The sequence below is a fragment of the Lissotriton vulgaris genome, unplaced genomic scaffold (assembly GCF_964263255.1).
Source record: "Lissotriton vulgaris unplaced genomic scaffold, aLisVul1.2 SCAFFOLD_1934, whole genome shotgun sequence".
Taxonomy (NCBI): Eukaryota; Metazoa; Chordata; class Amphibia; order Caudata; family Salamandridae; genus Lissotriton; species Lissotriton vulgaris.
In genome coordinates this window covers 168,676-189,058 of record NW_028255570.1, presented here as the reverse complement: position 1 = coordinate 189,058, position 20,383 = coordinate 168,676, and the positions used below count along the sequence as shown (strand labels likewise).

Genomic DNA, 20,383 nt, shown 5'->3' with positions numbered 1-20,383 from the left:
TCCCACCTCTGAAATCTAATATCGTTAAGAATGGGGGAGAAAATTTTGCATTGCCATAGAGGTGTATATTTCGTAAATGTAGGAATATCCAGATGTTTACAAATAGCTTTCCATACTACTCGTGCGTCTAAAACTGTCTTTAATTTAATTTTTTTGTAGTATGATGGTTCTACCTGTCTTAAAAACAGTCCCTTATATTTCTCACCTAAGCTAAGCTCATATATTGATGGACTCTATAGAGGTTAAAACTCCAAGTTTAGCAGTCGGAAGAGGGTCCATATGTTGTACTAGTGTTGCCCAAAGATATAATCTTAAATTCGGTAGAGCTAAGCCACCTCTATCTTGAGGGAGCGCCAGCAGGGGAAGTGCCCGTCTTATTTTACCATAGCTCCACATAAACTTTGCAATAAGGGAATCTATAGTCTTAATAAAGTGTTCTCCAGGCAGTAGAGGGATTGCTCTAAAAAAATATAAAACCCGTGGGAATATGTTCATTTTAACATAATTGGCCCTGCCTATTATCGAAAGGTGCAAGCTGTCTATCCTTCTAAAATCACTTTTGATTTTATCAATGAGGGGAGAATAATTTAATTCGCTAATCTTGCTTACCTCCGCAGAGAGGCATACTCCTAGATATGTAGCCTGTTTAACCCCAAGTATACTTTCATACTGGGTGTTATTAGTGGCTAATACCACCGTTTTGTCTCTATTCAAAGAGTACCCTGAATACAACCCAAATGCCTGAGTGATTGTCTCAATTTCAGAAATTGCTTCAGACGGATTGGTGGTTATAACAGCGACATCGTCAGCGTATGCCATGACTTTAGTGGAGAAAGACCCAGTAATAACTGGTTGGATTGCGGGTGAGGTTAATAACTTCTGAATAAGGGGATCGATATATAGTCAAAAAAGTCAAAAGTCAAAAGGATTTATATAGCGCACTACATACCCAGAGGGTCTCAAGGCTCTTAAGGAGGGGTGGGGAATTACTTGTCAAATATCCACGTTTTAAGTTGCTTTCTGAATGCTAGGTGGTTCTGGGTAAGGCGAAGGTAAGTGGGAAGTGAGTTCCAGGTTTTAGCTGCCAGGTAGGAGAAGGATCTACCTCCCATGGTGGTCTTGTTGATGCGAGGTACAGTGGCAAGGGCTTGGTTGGAAGAACGAAGCTGGCGGGAGGGGGTGTAGAAGGACAGTCGTGTGTTGAGGCATTCTGGTCCGATTTCGTAGAGTGCTTTGTGTGCGTGGGTTAGGAGCCGGAAAGTGATCCTCTTATTGACGGGAAGCCAGTGGAGGTTTTTCAGGTGACCAGAGATATGTTCTTTACGCGGGATGTCTAATATGAGCCTGGCTGAGGCGTTTTGGATTCGTTGGAGTTTTTTCTGGAGTTTAGCGGTAGTCCCGGCGTAGAGGGTGTTTCCATAGTCCAGTCGGCTCGTGACCAGAGCGTGGGTGACAGTTTTCCTAGTTTCGGTGGGGATCCAACGAAATGTTTTTTTGAGCATGCGAAGAATGTTGAAGCAGGATGAGGAGACGGCGTTGACTTGTCTGTTCATTGAAAGTGAGGAATCCAGGATGACGCCCAGGTTCCGTGCGTGGTCCGTCGGGATGGGTGCTTTTCCAAGGGCTTCTGGCCACCAGGAGTCGTCCCATGCGGAGGGGGAGGTACCTAAGATGAGGACTTCTGTTTTATCAGAGTTCAGTTTCAGACGGCTGTGTTTCATCCATTCGGCTACTTCTTTCATTCCTTCGTGTAGGTTAGTTTTGGCGGTGCTAGGGTCATTGGTGAGTGATAGGATCAGTTGAGTGTCATCCGCGTAGGAGATGATGTTGAGGTTGTGTTGGCGGGCGATGGCCGCGAGGGGGCTCATGTATACGTTGAAAAGGGTGGGGCTGAGTGAAGATCCTTGTGGTACGCCGCAGATGACTTCAGTGGCCTCTGACTTGAATGGTGGGAGGCGGACTTTCTGGGTTCTTCCGGTGAGGAACGAGGTGATCCATTCCAGTGCTTTTCCTTGGATTCCGATGTTTCTGAGGCGCTGTAGAAGGGTGCTATGGCAGACTGTGTCAAAGGCTGCGGAGAGGTCGAGGAGGATGAGGGCGACTGTGTCTCCATCGTCCAGTAGAGTTCGAATGTCGTCTGTTGCTGCGATGAGGGCGGTCTCAGTGCTGTGTTTTGCTCGGATGCCGGAATGTGAGGAGTCGAGGGATTTGTTGGCTTCGAGGAAGGCGGCGAGCTGGTTGTTGACAGCTTTCGATGACTTTGGCTGGGAATGGAAAGAGCGAGATGGGGCGGTAATTTTTGAGTTCGGTGGGGTCCGCTGTGGGTTTTTTCAGAAGGGCGCTGAGTTCAGCGTGTTTCCAGCTTTCCGGGAAGGTGGCGGATTTGAAGGAGCAGTTGATGACGTCTCGGAGGTGCGGTGCTATGATGGAGTCTGCTTTGTTGAAGATGTGGTGAGGGCATGGGTCTGTGGGGGATCCTGAGTGGATGGAGTTCATCAGGCGGATGGTGTCCTCAGTGGAGATTGTGTTCCAGTCATTAAGGATGTTTGAGGGGGGTGAAGGTCCAGCAGAAGGTTGGGTGGGTTGGTCTCCGGGTTGTTTGTCGAAGCTGTTGTGGATGTCTGCAATTTTGTTGTGGAAGAATGAGGCTAGGGAGTCGCAGAGGGCTTGAGAGGGGGTGATGTCGTTAGAGTTGGCCGAGGGATTGGTAAATTCCTTGACGATGTTGAAAAGTTCCTTGCTGTTGTGGGCGTTGTTATCTAGTCGTTCCTTGAAGGCGGTTTTCTTGGCCTTTCGGATCAGTTGATGGTGTATGCGGGTGGCGTTTTTGAAGGCGTCCTTGGTGCTGGTGGTTGGGTCTTTTTTCCAGGCCTTCTCAAGGGAGCGGCAGAGTTTCTTGGATTTCTTAAGATCATCGTTGAACCATGAGGCCTTCTTGCTGCCAAGTTTGCTTTGTCGTTTTTTCAGTGGTGCTAGGATGTCGGCGCTGTTGGATAGCCATAGGGTGAGGTTGGTGGCGGCTTGGTCGGGGTTTGAGGAGTGGGCTGGGGGGTTTAGAAGAAGCGATGAGGAGATCTGGTCGATGGTGATTTTGTTCCAGTTTCTTTGCAGAGTTGGTTGGGGGTGGTTGTTGGGTTTGGGCTTGTTGTAGGTAAAGTGAACGCAGCTGTGGTCAGTCCAAAGGAGATTCGTGGTGTGGCTGAAGGAGACATGATTGCTGGAGGTGAAGATAGGGTCGAGAGTGTGACCTGCGATGTGGGTGGGGGAAGTGACCAGTTGTTTAAGTCCGAGGTTGGCGAGGTTGTCCAGCAGGGTGGTGGAGTTGCGGTCGTTGTTCTTTTCAAGGTGAAAGTTGAGGTCTCCCAGAAGGATGTAATCTTTGGAGGGGAGCGCGTGTGGAGTGATGAAGTCCGTGATGTCCTCACTAAATTGAGCGCGGGGTCCTGGAGGCCTGTAAAGGAGGGTGCCTCTGAGTGTGGTCTTGGGGTCGATGTGGATCTGGAAGTGAAGGTGTTCAGAGTTGGCGAGGTTGACGTCAGAGCTGGTTGAGATTTGGATGGATTTCTTATGGACGATAGCGATTCCTCCTCCTGTGTGGCCGGTACGATCCTTGCGTATGATCTTATAATCTTCTGGGATGGCAATGGTGATGTCTGGGGCGAAGGAGGCGTTCATCCATGTTTCAGTAAGGAAGGCGACGTCCGGAGAGATGGTGTCTAGTAGATTCCATAGGTCAATGGCGTGCCTGTGGACCGATCGGGTGTTGAGCAAGATGCATTGTAGGTGGTTGGTGTCGGGAATCTGAGGTGTGATCGTAGCGGAGTGGTTGACGGTGCAGAAGAATTTGCAGGAGTAGCAATAGAACGGTCCATGGGTGTGTCCAGGAGTGGCTTGGACGCAGTTGGGGGGACGGCCGGGGTTAAGGGCTAGGAGGGTGGAGGCATCGTAAGTAATGCGGGAGGGGCGGGCATTACGAGGACCAGGGGGTCTGGCACTGGGTGCGGTCCAGGCGCGGACGGGCGTAGACGGGCTTACCTTTGGCGCACCTTCGGCGCGGTCGTAGCGCGTGGACGCTGCGCGTGGGGGCATTGGCCATAAATGGATGGTGGAGGGGGCGGAGCGTGGGAGGGTCAGCAGCTGGGAGGCGGTAGCGGGGAGGAAGGCTGGGAACAACAACAACAGCAAACAAAATGGAGTTCAAAGGGGAGGCGAGGCAGGGGCAGCAAATCGCCTGAGACACCGAAAAGTACAATAAATATATTTTAAGTTGCTGGCAGAAGTAAGCAAACACAGCTAATTGCAAAGCAGGGCGGGCGGCGCTACAATTACATGCGCTATGAGCCGGTCAATTACCATGCGGGGACAGCGTTATAGTGAGCAGCTTTCAGATAACACAACGCTAATTAACTAAATGCAGGCGATACCGTGATGTCCAATAAGGAGTGCGAAGATCACCAGGCAGGCAGCAGCAGTACTGGGAGAGGAGCGAGGAGGGAGCAACCGGGGAACATGGGCAGCCCTGCCTTGTGCCTCTTTGAACCTTGATAAACTCCGACTCATCACCAGCTATAGAGATTTAGGCCGTGGGGTTGATGTAAATGGCTTTAATAAAGTTGTTTCCAAAATTTTTACTTTTCAAGATATTCCAAAGAAACTGCCATGATACTCGATCGAATGCCTTTTCGGCATCGAGGAGGATCATCGACATCTCACCCCCCGTGGTGCCCATGATGTCAAACAGGGTTATGGCTCTCCGAGTATGGTCTGTAGTACCCTTGCCCGGGATAAAGCCATGTTGCCACGGGGACACAAGATGTTCGACGACCCCGCTCAGTCGGTTTGCGAGTATTTTAGCATACAGTTTTGAATCTGAGTTAATCAGGGATATGGGCCTATATGAAGAAGGAAGGTGAGGTGGTTTGCCCTTTTTATGAAAAATTATTATATTTGTTTGCTTCCATGACTCTGGAGGAGTTGTGTGGTATTGCACTCCAAGAAACAAATCAAGCAAGAAAGGGGTTATTTGATTACCAAGGATTTTATATAGATCAAATGGGATTTTATCCGGACCCGCCGCTTTACCATTGGCCAACTCGGCTAAAGCAATCTCCACTTCAGTAAGCGTAAATTCTCTATCCATATTAGCCTTAGTCTCATCACCAATAGCTTTATGTAAAGCCTGATCTGGAAGTCAATTATTTAAGAATGTTGTTATTTCGTTATTAGGATGTGAGATATCGCTGCCATAGAGTTTTTGATAATACTTTTGGAATACTTTAACAATCTCTTGAGGAGTGGTATGCTCATTACCCTCAAATTCGATCTTCTTAATACTGCCCAGTGATTGTTTTTGTCGAGTACGTAATGCTAACAGCTTCCCCACGTTTTCTCCTGATTCATAGTCTAGCCTTATTAGCCTGATAAGTTTCGGCAGCTTTTTGAATGAGCATACTATTGATCTCATTTTTTAGGATCATTATTTTGTTTAAAGTTTTCCCAGGATCTAAGGTAGAATCTACTTGCCCTCTTTGAGCCTGATTTATTTGGGAGGCATGATGAGTCTCGAGATTAGAGAGTTCTTGCATCAGTTGTATATTAGTATGCTTTTCCTTCTTTCGTTTATTAGCTACAAATGAAATAGTTTCTCCCCTCAATGCTGCTTTAAAAACAGTCCCATACTATTAAACGGGATGCACTAAACTGGTTACAATCAAAAAAGACTGGGCCCATGATTTAATATAGGTTATATATTCCTGATTAACCAGTAACCTCCTGTCAAAAGTCCATTGGTTTAACTAAACTGGCAGTGTCGAAGATGAAGGTCAGCGCATTATGGTCGGATATTGTTTTCGGGGATTTAGTTATTTCTATAATGTCCCCCTCCTCTATAGATGACATAATATAATCGATTCGGACGTACTTATTGTGGGGGAAAGAAAAGTAAGTAAAACCATCTGCATTTGGCCCCCGGAGTAACCCCCAGACATCCACTAAATTATGACTTTTCATCATCCGACCTAGTGCGCTGTATACCTTCGGTTTACACCCTTTATAATTTAAAGATAGGTGATTCCCTACGGGCAGCCCTATATCAATATTAAAATCCCCGCAAAGAATCAGAGAGCCAGACCAAGAGGCCAGTTCAATTTCGAGCTCCCGAAACATATCAGGATCGTCTAGATTTAAACCATAAATTGCACAGATAGTAATACCCAGCTGTAGCTGAATTATGACCCATCTACCAGGTTTGTCGGCCAATTTACGAATTGGGGAGCCTATTATCGGTTTAGCTAAGATGGCTACCCCTCTGGTTTTGGATGTAGTTACCATTAGGTTATAACCAGGTAATTTGAGTAAGTCTCTGTCTGTATATGCTATATGTGTCTCTTGAAGGCATATTATGTCAACTGGGTTTTGACGTGTTAATTGAAATAACTGGGCCCTTTTATTTTTATGATTGAGGCCTGCCACATTCCACGTGCATAAACTTATTCTCCCCATTTACTAGCATTAGAATCTAGCCCAGGTTTAATGTATTGAAACCGAAAACCACCAATATTCTTGAAATTCATAATACAGTTTTGCTTTTTACAATTTTGTTTTTGTTTTGACTATATTGGTTCACATCATACCATGATCTTTGTGTGCATCTTAACTTGCGACTGAATTTGCCAATTTTTTTTGCATTTCCCCCCCCCTTTCCCCCCTTACCCACCATACCCCTCCTCGAGCCCCTCCCCAAGCCCCACCCCCCACACACCACCCTTTGAGGCATTTAGACTCTAGCTAGAGTCTGTAGTGATGGAGAGACACCCCTGCGCCGCGCCATATTATTACTTCCATGTTCACCTAATAACACATGTGCGGACTATCGGAGAGGTATAAAGCAGGAGACAGATAAATCTAGAATAGAATAATCAATTTAGGACCCTATGGTGCCCACTGAGCCGAAAAGAGAACCCATAAGTGCTAAACAATAAATCATTGGAGCAGTGATAGTCACCTAGAATATGAATATGTTGTTTCTATCAGAAAAATAGAAGTTAGTATCAAGCTTAGGACTTCATAATTCTATTAAATGTACTTATTCCTCCTATGTCATTAGGCATAACCCACCGTCCGGGGGTTATATAGTAATCATAATAATCACTGTGATTAGAGTTCTTGATGAAAAGTACTGTTATTTCATACTTAAGTCAGGCTATCTAAAAAAGCCTTCGCTTTGATTTCAGAGGTAAAAAAATTTACCTGACCATTATACAGAACTTTGAGTGTGGCAGGGTTATTCAGATAAACCTTGGCCTTTTTCTCCAGAAAGGGTTTAATTAACTGTCGGAGCCGCCATCTCCGCTCCACAGTTGTGTGACAAAAATCCCGCCTAACAAAGTATGAAATGTCGCCTCGAGACCGATGAGCATCAGGCCTCGCTTTCTCTGCAATAGCTTGACGTAACAGAAAGTTGCCGAAATAGACCAGTATCGCCCTAGGATATTTGCTTTGCGAGTTAATAGCCCGTAATGTAGCCGGGGTTCTGTGGACACGCTGAACTTCTAGCTCCCAATTCCATGAGGATAACTCGGGAAATGTATCTTTAAAGAGTTGAATCACAAAAACGCGTAGGTTGTCTCCTTCACTTTTCTCCGGAACCCCCAGTATTCGGAGGTTGTTGCGGCGCATGCGATTTTCCATCTCCTCAAGCTTCCACCTTACATCAGTCAGTTCTGCGTCATGGGCATCAACCTGTTCTTTCACCACAGTTGCTTCAGCCTCGTTAACCACTATCCGATCTTCCATATCAGCCATTCTTGCGTTGGAGGCCGCCACAGTTTGAGAGCTTACGTACCACGCCTTGTACTTTTTGTAGAGCTTGCTGAGCCTTCCGGCCATCTTTGGAGGTTTGTTCCCTGTGGGATGCGATCGCCTGCAGCACCGTGTCCATTACCCCAGTTAAGGTAGTGTTTTGCTCCTTCAAGAAAGAGGGCCCCTGAGTGCTGGAAGTTGTTGCAGGAGCACAATCCCGGTGAGGACCTGCCGTGCCGTGATGGCTTCTTTTTTTTTTTTTTAATCACTGTATGCCTTCCCATTGTGGTTTCGCCCAATAGTTCATCCGCATCACTATCCTGTGTGCTGGTGCTGGAACCTGTATGCAGATCGGATAGGGGATCTAAATCGGAATCTAAATCATGGTGCCATCCTAGGTCCTCGCGGCCTTCAGAAATAGTATAGAATTCTAATGGTTCCCGGCTCCACCAGTATAGTCTGCCATAAGCGCTATTGACCCCTCTTCATTTTCCTTCTCCACTAGTGTGGTTGATGCAGGAGTGCCTTGTGCCTGAACCAGTGTTTGTACTAGAGGGGGCGATGTTAAATTGCCCCCCACGTTAGCCAGGTTAAGTAGTGCAAAATGCGTTTCAGAACGTGGCTGGTTGGGCATATTAGCTATGTTGCCTGTGCCAATTGTAGGGGCAAGTGTAGCATCAACCTGTGACTGTGATAGTAGCTTCGGTTGTATAACCCCTGCTTGCAGAGACTCATTTGTGGTAGGTGTAGGTGCTGTAGGCTCAGTTATTATTGAACCTGGTTCCTGAATCGGCACATTTGCCCCCGCTACTGCTGCTAATGCTTGTGCTTGTGTTTGTGCCGGTATTGCTGAAGTTTTTTCCGCCGCTGTCTCTACGGTGGAGCCCCCTGGGCCTTCTGTTACGGCTGCTAAGCATTGCAGCGGTGTGGGCAGGTCAGCTGTAGCTGGAAAACTTACTGTGAGGCTCGCTCCCTCGAGAGGCTCGGAACGGGCTGCTGCTGACACCAACTAATCCGTGCTGGAAGGCGCCGCCGGGATTGCAGGCGGCGCTGCAATCAGCGGTCCGCTTGTTGCGTGATGAAGGGAGGGGGAGGGTGCAGCTCCGGCCGGCGTTTTTCGAAGCAGATCCACAACGGAGGGACCCGGACCCGGGGTGTTGATGATTCTTGCTGCCTTGTGCTGTTTTAGCTGGGGCCGAGCCTGTCCCCCATCGGAGCAGACGGCTTCATCCATCAGGGAGCCAGCGCACCTTGCTGCTAGTTTTTGGTCACGAAGGGCTTGCTTGGCTGCCCGAGTCTTTGAGGCAGCTGCCACCGCTGCAGCATTTTTCGGAGCCATCTGCGTATTCTGTAGTATGAGGTCGTTAACAGGGGCACTTCTGGGCTTGTCCTGATCGCCAGAAGGTTCTCTGCTGGCACGAAGTTGGATAAAGAGCCTTAACACCGTAAGGCCGAGGGCTGATGCGATACAGTGGAATAACGGCCGTGACTGCCCCGATGAGAATGACGAGTCTCCTGATGCATCAAGGTAGGCGCCACTCATTCTTCATGCTTTAAACCTTGTATGCCACAGTAATCTCAGCTCGATTACTTTCTGATGTCGTTTGTCGCTGTAGCCGCTTGTATTACTTTCATCGTGCCTCAGTGAGTGCAAAAAGGTCCTAACCCTTCTCCTAGCCCATTAGTTAGGCTCGGCACGAGAGAGTGTCTCACAGCGGTCTAGTAAGCCGCCGCCATCTTGCTGGGGTCTGCATGATCAATGTAAATAGTTAAATCGAAACCGTACTTGCATGATGCTGGAACCTTTAAGAAGTATAAGTATATGACCCAGTAACTAACCACAAACATCAATGCTAAGTGCGGCCAGAGAAAGTGAACTGGTATATAAAAAAACACTATTTATCTACTCATAACAAAAGAGAACATATTAGAAAGTTATCGGATGGAGGCAGAGTGGAAAGCAGGGGAAATACAAGCTGTCGGCATTGCTGTGGCGGGGGAAAAGAGAAAAAAAATGCAAGCGCTAGCGGCCGCATGCTGGCAAATGGTGACCTGCAGAGCGCGTGAATGGGAAGAGCGGCCGGCCGTGGGAGGGAGGGGGGGGGGGGAAATAGGAGAGTGCTGGTGTGCGCATGCGGGGGCAGGGAGCGGCAGTCTTTGAAGTGTGATGCGAGGCACAGACAAATGGTGGTTTGAGACGTGGCTGGTTTGTGCAGGCGCATAGATCACATGAACTGTGGCTAATCCGCCGTTGGTAGACTGTTCTTTTGCCCTTACTATAATCTCCACCAGCAATGCGCAAGCGTATTGGCAGGCCGAGACCTAAAAACTAGAAGGGAAATAAAGATTAAAAACTCCCCCCCCAAGCCAATCCTAAAGTAGAGTGGGATATCAGTGACGGTGACGAGTGCTGCACAGCGTAAACATCAAATATACCATGAGTTTCCCCAATCGTGAGGATTCATACTCTGTGAATGAGTGAAGACAACAGGACAGTTTATGTTATGAGACTTACAGGTGATAGGTGAATTCCATGTAATATGTGACAAGGATACGACCCTCCGCTCTGGAAAAGATCCCAAGTTGATTTGTACCTGACAGTTCGGTTATTATTGTTAATATATGTATTAAGTGGGGCCTAACCACCAGGAGACTCTTGAAATTGAAACTTTGTAATTTGCAATAGCCTAAACATTTAGGTATTTACCACAAAGATAATGTGCTTCAGGAAAGGAACTGGGACACTAACTAACATTATGTCTCTCTCAGTGCTAGCCAACAAATATCTTCGGAGAAAACAGCCTCTTCATCAATGTTTTATTGACTTAAAGGCAGCATTCGATAGTGTGGATCGGAACATCTTATGGAGGAAATTGTGCAGCTGGAACATTCCGGATAAAATCCTGAGAGGGATCTTACTCCTCTACTCCAATACTTGGATGGAAGTTAAATTGGGGAGGTGAACACGGCTCGCAAGAAAAATCAATACCAGTAAAGGCCTCAAGCAGGGCTGTGTCCTAGCCCCCCACCTTTTTAACCTTTTTATGGCAGACCTAACATCAAGTCTAAATAAGATCCCATCTCATCCACCTAAACTTGGCTCCCTTCCTCTAACTCATCTATCCTATGCAGACGACGTGGTATTGTTGAATCTAATGAAGATTGGCATTCAAAGGTTACTAGTAGGGCTGGCAGAATTTATAACAAATAACAACCTGGAGATAAACACAACAAAAACAAAAACAATGCTTATCACCAGGCGGCGGACAGCCAGTACATACATCTACCTGGAGGGAACAAAGCTAGAGGCCGTGTCCAACTTCAAGTACTTGGGCTTCTACTTCGATAATCGACAAAGCCATCAGCAGCAAATGTCGTACATCACTCAGAGATCAAATTCACTCTCATTTGCTTTTAGATCTTTTGCCAAAAAGCTCACGGGGCCATCATATAAACCTTTACTGGCAACAATAAAAGCAAAAGTTCTACCAACCCTCTCTCATACGGCAGTGTAGGATTGCATGGGAAAGATGCGGATCTGCTTAACAAAATGCAGACAGCCATCTTCAAATCTACCTTCCAAATACAACAGGGAGCCTCACCAGCTCAGACAAGGTTAGAATTTGGAACAGTAAATGAAACAGTGGGAAGAAAGTATGCAAGTATTAAGTACTGGTATACACTGAAACAGAACACGTCAGCCTCGGAATTGCACCAAGCACTATGGGAAGAAATTAGATCTGACACTAAATCCCCATACAACCAGTATCTTGAAAACTCCATAACTGAGACTGGAACAAGAAAACTCTGGGAACTTAACCTGCCTTACCCGGCGTTCAAACAGGCTATAAACAAGTCGACAAAATTCCACTCTCTCTTACTTGATAAAGCCACGTTTACCAACAGAAAACACGCATGGATGGTAATATCAAATTACAAAACACTTGTGGCAGCCCCATACTTAACAATTACATTTCCAGCTCACAGAAAACAGAAATTAATGGGACTGCGTTTGGGGAAATTTCCATTGATTATGGACCAACCAATCTGGGTGCATAATGGACCAAAAACCTGCAGACTATGCGGGAGGAACAACGAGGACTTTATTCATCTTGTCTGCATCTGCCCGAATCTAGCTCAAGTTCGAAGCTCTCTGTTAAAAAAGTCTATGAACGAGCGGGGTATAAGAACGTGCAGATCTGCAATTATGGCAACCTTGAACCCAGCAGACACTCGATTGAACTGCCTATTACTAAAGTTCCTTGCAGCCCACTCCCAAGCGCTAAAACACACCATGGCACCCTGTCAACAAAAGGATAACACAACTGTGGTAGCTCTGGCAGAGAGCTTTCCGGAACATAAATGAGGAAAAAAATCAAGAACTTCAGAACTAAGCTAGACAGACTGCATTTTTATTACACTTCATTCGATTTTAAATAACAAACTCGGTTTTAGACGGAGAGTGTTATAGAATATGTTAACAGAGATTGTACATATATATTAAGAAATTTTAAACACATTAGTCGATTCCTTTAAAATGTATTGTTGTGGTTTTAATTAACTGAAACAATAAAAATCTTTTCATTTCAAATGTGCTTTGTTGCTTGCGTCTAACCTAAAAAACGACAGATGGCACCACCACAAAGGGAAAAAATTAAACAAAAAAAGCACAAGAACTGCTGTTCTTCCCCATTTCAAGTAGATACCTTTTTAAAATATAATGCATCTTACAAACTGAAGTCACAGGTGCTCAACAAACAGTAAAAATTAAGGAGTAGATTTCCTAGTTCCAAGAAGGTTATCCCAGACACAGACTTTACTCCATCAACAACCCTGAGTTTTCCCTACACCAGGTCTTCAATCTGTGGGACGCGACGCAAAGGGGGTTGTGAAGTCATGGGAAGCGGGGCGCATATTCCTCAACCTCACTTATGCCTGGAATTCAAAATGTTTGTCCTTTGTTTTGGATAAATCAACCGTTCCGAAAGCTTATTTCCAAATAGTTAAAATGCTTCAGCTGGAGTGTCATTCAGAAAGTGTCAAATGCTGTGAAACCAAAGTCGGACAGACAGCTAAACAAGCTTTCCTGTCAGGGTGCCTGCTTGCCTTAAAGAAATGCAAATGTGCACTAGGATTTAATCTGCAAATAAAAGGATACTTAGGAGCCAGTACTAGCTTTAATTGATCGAGTCACTCAAAGCTTTGTGATAACAAAGATTTATTCCCTTTGATTGATAGTGCAAAAAGTCAACTACCGAGCTGTAAAGTGCATTTTTAATTGTAATTGTATTTACATAGCGCTTACTATCCCTGAAGAAGTGTTGAAGGTACTGTTATGTAAAAAAAAAAATTAAAAAAATTATGTACGGTCTGGGTATTACTACAATCTATATTTTGGAAGCACCATTTTATCGTAAAATGTTTTGTGCATTTTGTAGCAGCCTATATTAGACTGTGTGTAATTAAAGTTTAAAATAATGACTTGGATATTCAGTGCTTTTTGTCATAGGCTGTGACCTAGTAGCATTAAAAATACACAAATCAGTGTTCTCCACTGCACCAACCAAGATTTCATTCTCCACTGTACCAACCAAGATTTAATTATGTGGCTCACTGGTTGCACACAGACCTTTGCAGTGCTTGAACTAACAGAGGTTTCATAATGTACTATAATGCATTTCCCAGTAATCTTTTTTTTTTTTTTACCATTTAAGCTGCCGGTCATTTCACATGAGTTACCTGCTGGTGAAATACCTAAAAAACATACAAAACATTGTGTTTTTAGCCACACCTTTCACCCACGCTCAGACTCTCAAGGCCCTCCAGCCTCCCCCCAAACATGACTGAGGTCAACAACAGCAGAAGACTAATATAACCAGGAGTCAATTTTTGCTAAAATAGAAGAGCCTGCTTTCAACTGTTAAAAATAAAAACCTTTATAGAAAAAGCGAGTGAAAGAAGATTAAGGGACCACTTCCTCCCCAGGAATTAAGGAAAGCATCCTACTTGAACCTTACAATTCATCATTAACAAAAGTAAATGGTATGTTTTCATTATGGATTATAGTTCAAGTTCAGTAATTTGTATAGCGCACTACTCACCCAGAGGGTCTCAAGGTGCTTGAGTGAGGGTGGGTGCATTATTTATCGAATAGCCAGGTTTTTAGTTGTTTCCTGAAGGAGAGGTGGTTCTGTGTGAGGCGGAGGTGAGTGGGGAGAGAATTCCAGATTTTGGCCCCTAAGTAGGAGAAAGATCTTTCTCCCATGGTGGATCTAATGATGCGCGGGATTGTGGCGAGGGCTTGATTGGATGAGCGTAGTTGGCGGGTGGGTGTGTAGAAGGACAGTCGTTTGCTAAGGCATTCGGGTCCAAGGTCGTAGAGGGCCTTGTGTGCGTGGGTTAGGAGACGGAACGTTATTCTTTTGTTGATGGGAAGCCAGTGGAGATCTTTCAGGTGATCGGAGATGTGAGCTTGACGGGGGATGTCCAGTATGAGTCTGGCTGAGGCGTTTTGGATGCGTTGGAGTTTTTTCTGTAGTTTGACTGTGGTTCCGGAGTAGAGGGTGTTTCCATAATCTAGTCGGCTAGTAACTAGTGCGTGGGTGACTGTCTTTCTTGTATCGGTGGGGATCCAGCTGAAGATTTTTTGAGCATGCGTAGGATGTTGAAGAAAGATGATGAAACGGCGTTGACTTGTCTGGTCATCGAGAGGGAGGAGTCCAGGATGAAGCCCAGGTTACATGCGTGATCTGTGGGTATGGGTGCTGTGCCCAGAACCGGTGGCCACCATGAGTTGTCCCATGCAGAGGGGGATGATCCTAAGATGAGGACTTCCGTTTTGTCAGAGTTAAGTTTTAAACAACTGTTTTTCATCCATTCGGCTACTTCTTTCATTCCTTCGTGTAGATTGATTTTGGCGGTGTTTGGGTCTTTGGTGAGAGAGAGGATCAGCTGGGTGTCGTCCGCGTAGGAGATGGGGTTGAGGTTGTGTTGTCGCGCGAGGGGACTCATGTACATGTTGAAGAGGGTGGGACTGAGTGATGATCCTTGTGGTACGCCGCAGATGACTTCGGTTGCCTCTGATTTAAAAGGGGGGAGGCAGACTTTCTGGGTTCTTCCGGCGAGGAACGAGATGATCCAGTCCAACGCTTTTCCTTGGATTCCGACGTTGCTGAGGCGTTGTATGAGGGTTTTATGACAGACTGTCGAAGGCGGCGGAGAGGTCAAGTAGGATGAGGGCAACTGTTTCTCCGTTGTCCAGTAGTGTTCAGATGTCGTCTGTAGCAGCGATGAGGGCGGTTTCGGTGCTGTGTTTGGCTCGGAAGCCGGACTGTGAGGGGTCAAGTGAATTGTTGGATTCAAGGAAGGTGGAGAGATGACTTGACAGCTTTCTCGAGGACTTTGGCCAGGAAGGGGAGGAGTGAGATGGGGCAGTAGTTCTTAAGTCCAGATGGGTCCTCTGTGGGTTTCTTCAGAAGGGCGGTGAGTTCAGCATGTTTCCAGCTTTCTGGGAAGGCAGCCGAGTTGAAGGAGCAGTTGATGACATCGCGAAGATGGGGTGCGATGATGGAGTCTGCTTTGTTGAAAATGTGGTGGGGACATGGGTCGGTTGGCGATCCTGAGTGGATGGAGTTAATCAGGCGGATGGTGTCTTCAGTCGAGATTGGGTTCCAGGTGCAGAGGTTGTGAGAGTGCTGGTTTGGTTGGGAGGTGGGTGGAATGTGTTGTTCTTCGGACAGGTTTCCAAAGCTGTTATGAATGTCGGCGATTTTGTAGTGGAAGAAAGAGGATAGAGAGTCGCAGAGGTCTTGTGAGGGAGTGATGTCGTTGGTGCCGGCGGTGGGGTTGGTAAATTCTCTGACTATGTTGAATAATTCTTTACTGTTGTGGGTGTTGTTGTCGAGTCGATCCTTGAATGCTGATTTCTTGGTAGATCGGATCAATTGGTGGTGTTTGCGGGTGGCGTCCTTGAAAGTGGTCAGGTTGTTAGTGGTTGGGTTTTTTCTCCAGGTTTGAGGGTACGACAACTTCTTGGATTTCTTAAGGTCATCGTTGAACCAAGGGGCCTTTTTGCTACCTTGTTTGATGTGGTGGTTTTTCAAGGGTGCTAATTTGTCAGCGCTGTGGGTGATCCATTGTGTGAGTTTGGTGGCAGCTTGGTTTGGTCCGATGATGTGGCGGGGGGGCTTTGGTTAAGCGATGCGAGGAGTTTGTCAGTGGTGATTTTGTTCCAGTTTCTTCGAGGAATTGGTTGTGGTGGGATGTGGGTTGTGGTCTTTTTGTAGCTGAAGTGAACGCAGCTGTGGTCCGTCCAATGGAGAGCTGTGGTGTGATCGAAGGAGATGTGTTTGCTGGAGGTGAAGATAGGGTTGTGTGTGTGTGTCCGGCTAAGTGGGTGGGGGTGTCAACAAGTTGTTTGAGTCCGAGATTGGCCAGGTTCTCCAGAAGGGTGGTGGTGTTGTTGTCCTTATTCTTTTCCAGGTGGAAGTTGAGGTCTCCCAGTAGAATGTAGTTCTCGGAGGTGAGGGCATGTGGGCTGATGAAATCAGTGATGTCTTCATTAAATTGTGTGCGGGTTCCTGGTGGTCTGTAGATGAGGGTGCCTCTAAGTGTGGTCCTGGGGTTGGTGTGGATCTGGAAGTGAAGGTGTTCGGCGGTCGCGAGTTTATCGTCAGAACTGGTCGTGATTCGGATGGTGTTCTTGTGGGCAATGGCGATGCCTCCTCCCGATGCTCAGCAACCTCCAGTTCCACGCAGCTGTAAATGTCACGCCACCAGCATCCCAAGAAATATAGTACGGTTCTCATAGGATGCTGTGCTCTAAGGTTGCGGCCCATGCATTACAGCCATTATACCCAGGACTGCTGAAATTATGAGATTGCGTGGCCGCAGAGATTTTCAAATAATTATAGATTTGCCCCATAGTATTGATTTTAATGCAAAAAAAGAAATAGTTTATAGCTAAAACGGTTCAAAGGTTACTAAAAAGCAGCAACACAGTGCAGTGCAAGACTCTATGCCAAGCTTGACTGGTCACCTTTTTGTTGCCTATTGGAATTAAACTGGTACTGATGAGGTGGAACCACATATGGACCATCTCTCAGGAGAAAAACAGGCACACCCATCACAGTTCAGTAAGATATCATCTAATTAAGTGTTATCAAGTCAAATTTTGTTTGTGAAAAAGTACCATTGTGCATTTTCAGGTAATTCTTTTTGGAGACTTTGAACTTTATTGTAAGCCTCCGACAGCAATCCACAGTCACCCAAAAACCTTTGGTGTGCTAAACACGGTTGAATAATATTTCCCCACCAATATGGGGCGTTTAAGGTTGCTGATTAGGAGTACCAGGTTCTAGTCGTGTTTTTATGGAGGAGGTCCTTAAGCCTGTAAAAGTTTGACGGGGCTAGGGATGAGCTAGGGAACTCGTGTTCCCTAGCTCATTGGCATTTTTTCAATACAAGGCATTTCGATTCTTCACAGCATGAATCCAAATCAGTCACTTTTAATTAATGACAGTGTATAACAGAACCACGTTCGGAGAGAGCACTGTAGTCATAGTAGTCCGAGGTTCTATCAGAAATGTGTTAAATACTCTATAGCCAAAAACATAGTTTCTTCCCTAGAGAGAACTGCAAGCCCTTGTGTTTATTTCTATTCATGTATAGTATTTTTATGGTAGGGACCATGCTTTGAGGGCGCCAGTCTTTAAGAGAATAAGTAATTGCAGTGTAATCTTGACAGGCGTGCACAAGTTGCATGCAGAAGTGGTAAAACGCGAGCAGGGAAATAAAGAATAGGTGACATTGCAAGAATAGGTAGACATGTCTCTGAAGGAGCAGATGACCACCGCCGATATCGGATTAAAGGTGTAACGGCACAAGGAATGGAGTCAAGTATGTTTGGCATGTGGTCCTTAAATTCCAAAATATTACAGTAGAATAAACAAGTTACAATTAAGCATTCGATACATAAGTATTGATAATACAAAATAAAATAGCATGTAGGTATTTCGGGAGCAGAGAACATAAATTAGAAATTCAAGTTCTATGTCAGCATTACAAGGTAAACATTAGCATAACGTGGGGATCGTTTTAATCAAATACCTAAAGGATCGCGCACTCCTTATCCAACTCGTTGCAGTGGGCAAAATCGAACAGGTTAGTATTGCTTAAAAACACAAATCACCCGGACCTCGGAAAGGCATTTGAAAGAAGTAGAGGGGTAGGGCTCCATGGGTACCACTAACAAAAATAAAAAACATTTCGTTGACGGAGAAACTTCCACAATGATCCTCTGACTCTCGCCAATAATAGTTGTGTCGTAATTACATATTAGGGCTTACTGTCCAAAACGGGCACGTTACAAAGTCAAGTACAATGTGATTGAATCATGTTTACTTAATAAAAACGTATCATACTAGCTGCTGCACACCAAGGTCCTAGTATGTCAATTCAACAATGACCAACACAGATATGGCTCACAAAATACATATACATCACACAAACTGAGATTTACTAACATTCAAGCCACTTCACAAAAAATGGAATATGGCAGATCCTTAACTAGACACGATATAGACCTGAAACCAGAGTTTTCTGTGCAGAGGATAATTCAGATGTGTTCAGTGCTAACAAATACATACATGATGTTAAAAACAAAGTACATTATTGGCATCGTGAAAAAAAACTAGAAACGCAAAGCTCTAGCAAGGGAAGCTTTAATACACAAGCGCAGATCGAACAATGACCTCAGCGTTCTAGTATATTAAATATTGTATCTTCCAACAAAATCTCACATACCTGCATCTGACAACTACTTGAATGTTTTTGCCTTTGTCATCTTTCTTTGTGTTGATGAACGCGCTTGTGTTAGACATCGTGAAGACCCTAAAAGTATAAACACATCGGATTCGGATTTATTTTTATTACCAATAAGGACAAAGTGAGTAAAGTCTAGACAACCATCACATGATAGCCACGTAAGGCAACATCAGTGTACTTCAAATACTTATTAATTAGAAATTCGCGCAGCTAAATTCCAGGAACACACGGTCAGGATGATGACGAAAAAAAGCACTATCCCTTTTACAGTGTGTCCTGTGCGGAATAAATCGAACTTTTACTTTAAATGGCCCTGAGCGTTAAACAGAATGGCTGTCAAAGTGTTAATATGTGCCTACACGTTGCAGGTTTCCCAGGTGATAAAGAAGTGACAGTTCTGCCAATAATGCCAGCATTTAATTTGCGAGAGGGGTGCAAAAACGGCATTCAGCAATCCATCCTTCTGGCATCTCATAACTAAGCCAAACACATCAGTCTTACGTGGGCTTGATCGAATGTCCCCGGGCATAGCAATTAAAACAAAATCACAAATACGTTTTATCTGCTTGTCAGAGGAGTATTGTGGTAATCCGCCTTAGGAGCTCCATACCTCGGGTTTCCAGTTCAGTCCCTACAGACATCGCCCAGTAGACCCACCCCGGGCTCAACTAGCGGCATCGCCCAACTCCCACCTAAAGAAGAAGCAGGGACGATATGCGATCATAAAGCACTCCATAACACACCTCTCTGCCCTGAAGTCAGCAGAAGGGGGAACCCCACATTAATACCGTAAATGGAGATTTCGAGCACCGGCACCCAAGTTTAGAGACCTCGTCCCATTTCTCACCGGGCACTGCCTATCAGGGGTCTCCAAACCGGTCCTAGAGGGCCGGATCCATGTCAGATTTAGGCTATGACAGATTAAAGAGTGCGCCGTTAGATCAGCCAACCTATAGCCCGATCCAATGAACCCCTGCCGGACATTAAAAAAAAGTACTCCACTTACCTCAGCTACCACTCCGACACACCGCGCTTCAACCCACTGCCTACTCAGCTGGATCTAAACAAGTCACAGCGTCAGGAACTTTCAGCTACTTCCACAGATCTCAGTGAGCTCCAACTAGGTTTGAAAACCGCGCTTCCGCGCCAAGTGCCCAATCAGCATGAAACCAATAGGAAACAGCGAGGCATGATGGGAGTTATTTTAAAAACCCATTTCAGTGGCCACAATAAACAAAGAGCTGTAGACATAGAAAGAGGAAAAAGAAAGCGGCGACTGTTCAGGCTGTCACGTCTGTTAGTTTAGGAAGCGGCCATCATGGAACAGGTTGATGGCCGATTGATCGACCGTGATCTTCAGTAAGACAAATGTGGTTTTTTTTCCCTTGGAAGAAGTGGGAAAAACGTCAAATATCCTTAACAATTTTCTGTAACAACGAACTACTATGAAACAGTGCATTTTTCCATCAAAAATACGTGATTATATATATTTTTGCAGTTTTGTACGGCGCGAACTCGACCCGAAAGTATCAGACAACTTTATATGAACACCAGTTGCATTACAGACATTCATTTATTTTAGTGAACGGGGAGATTAAGTGATTTGCCAAAAATCACAGGATGCTTGGGCTTCCCGCCAGACTTGAACCTGGTTCCCCAAATTCAAAGGCGGAGGTTCTAGCCTTTAAGACATGGGGAAGAGGAGAAATCGCGGTACTCTCTTCAGTCATAATTCATTTTTTTCTCGCATATTTTATAT

At 45.4% G+C, this 20,383-nt stretch overlaps 1 protein-coding gene across 1 annotated transcript in view; it reads right to left on the bottom strand.

The window, feature by feature from the left end:
• KIF11 (kinesin family member 11) overlaps positions 1-19,848 on the bottom strand; it is a 298,525-nt gene extending 278,677 nt beyond the window's left edge. The window contains exons 1-2 of the mRNA XM_086951983.1: positions 19,631-19,848; positions 18,604-18,690 (exon numbers count right to left, since the gene is read on the bottom strand). Coding sequence (XP_086808109.1) covers positions 18,604-18,680 — 77 coding nt within the window. The 5' untranslated portion in view covers positions 18,681-18,690; positions 19,631-19,848. The remainder of the gene's footprint in view (positions 1-18,603; positions 18,691-19,630) is intronic.
• Positions 19,849-20,383: the final 535 nt, after the last annotated feature.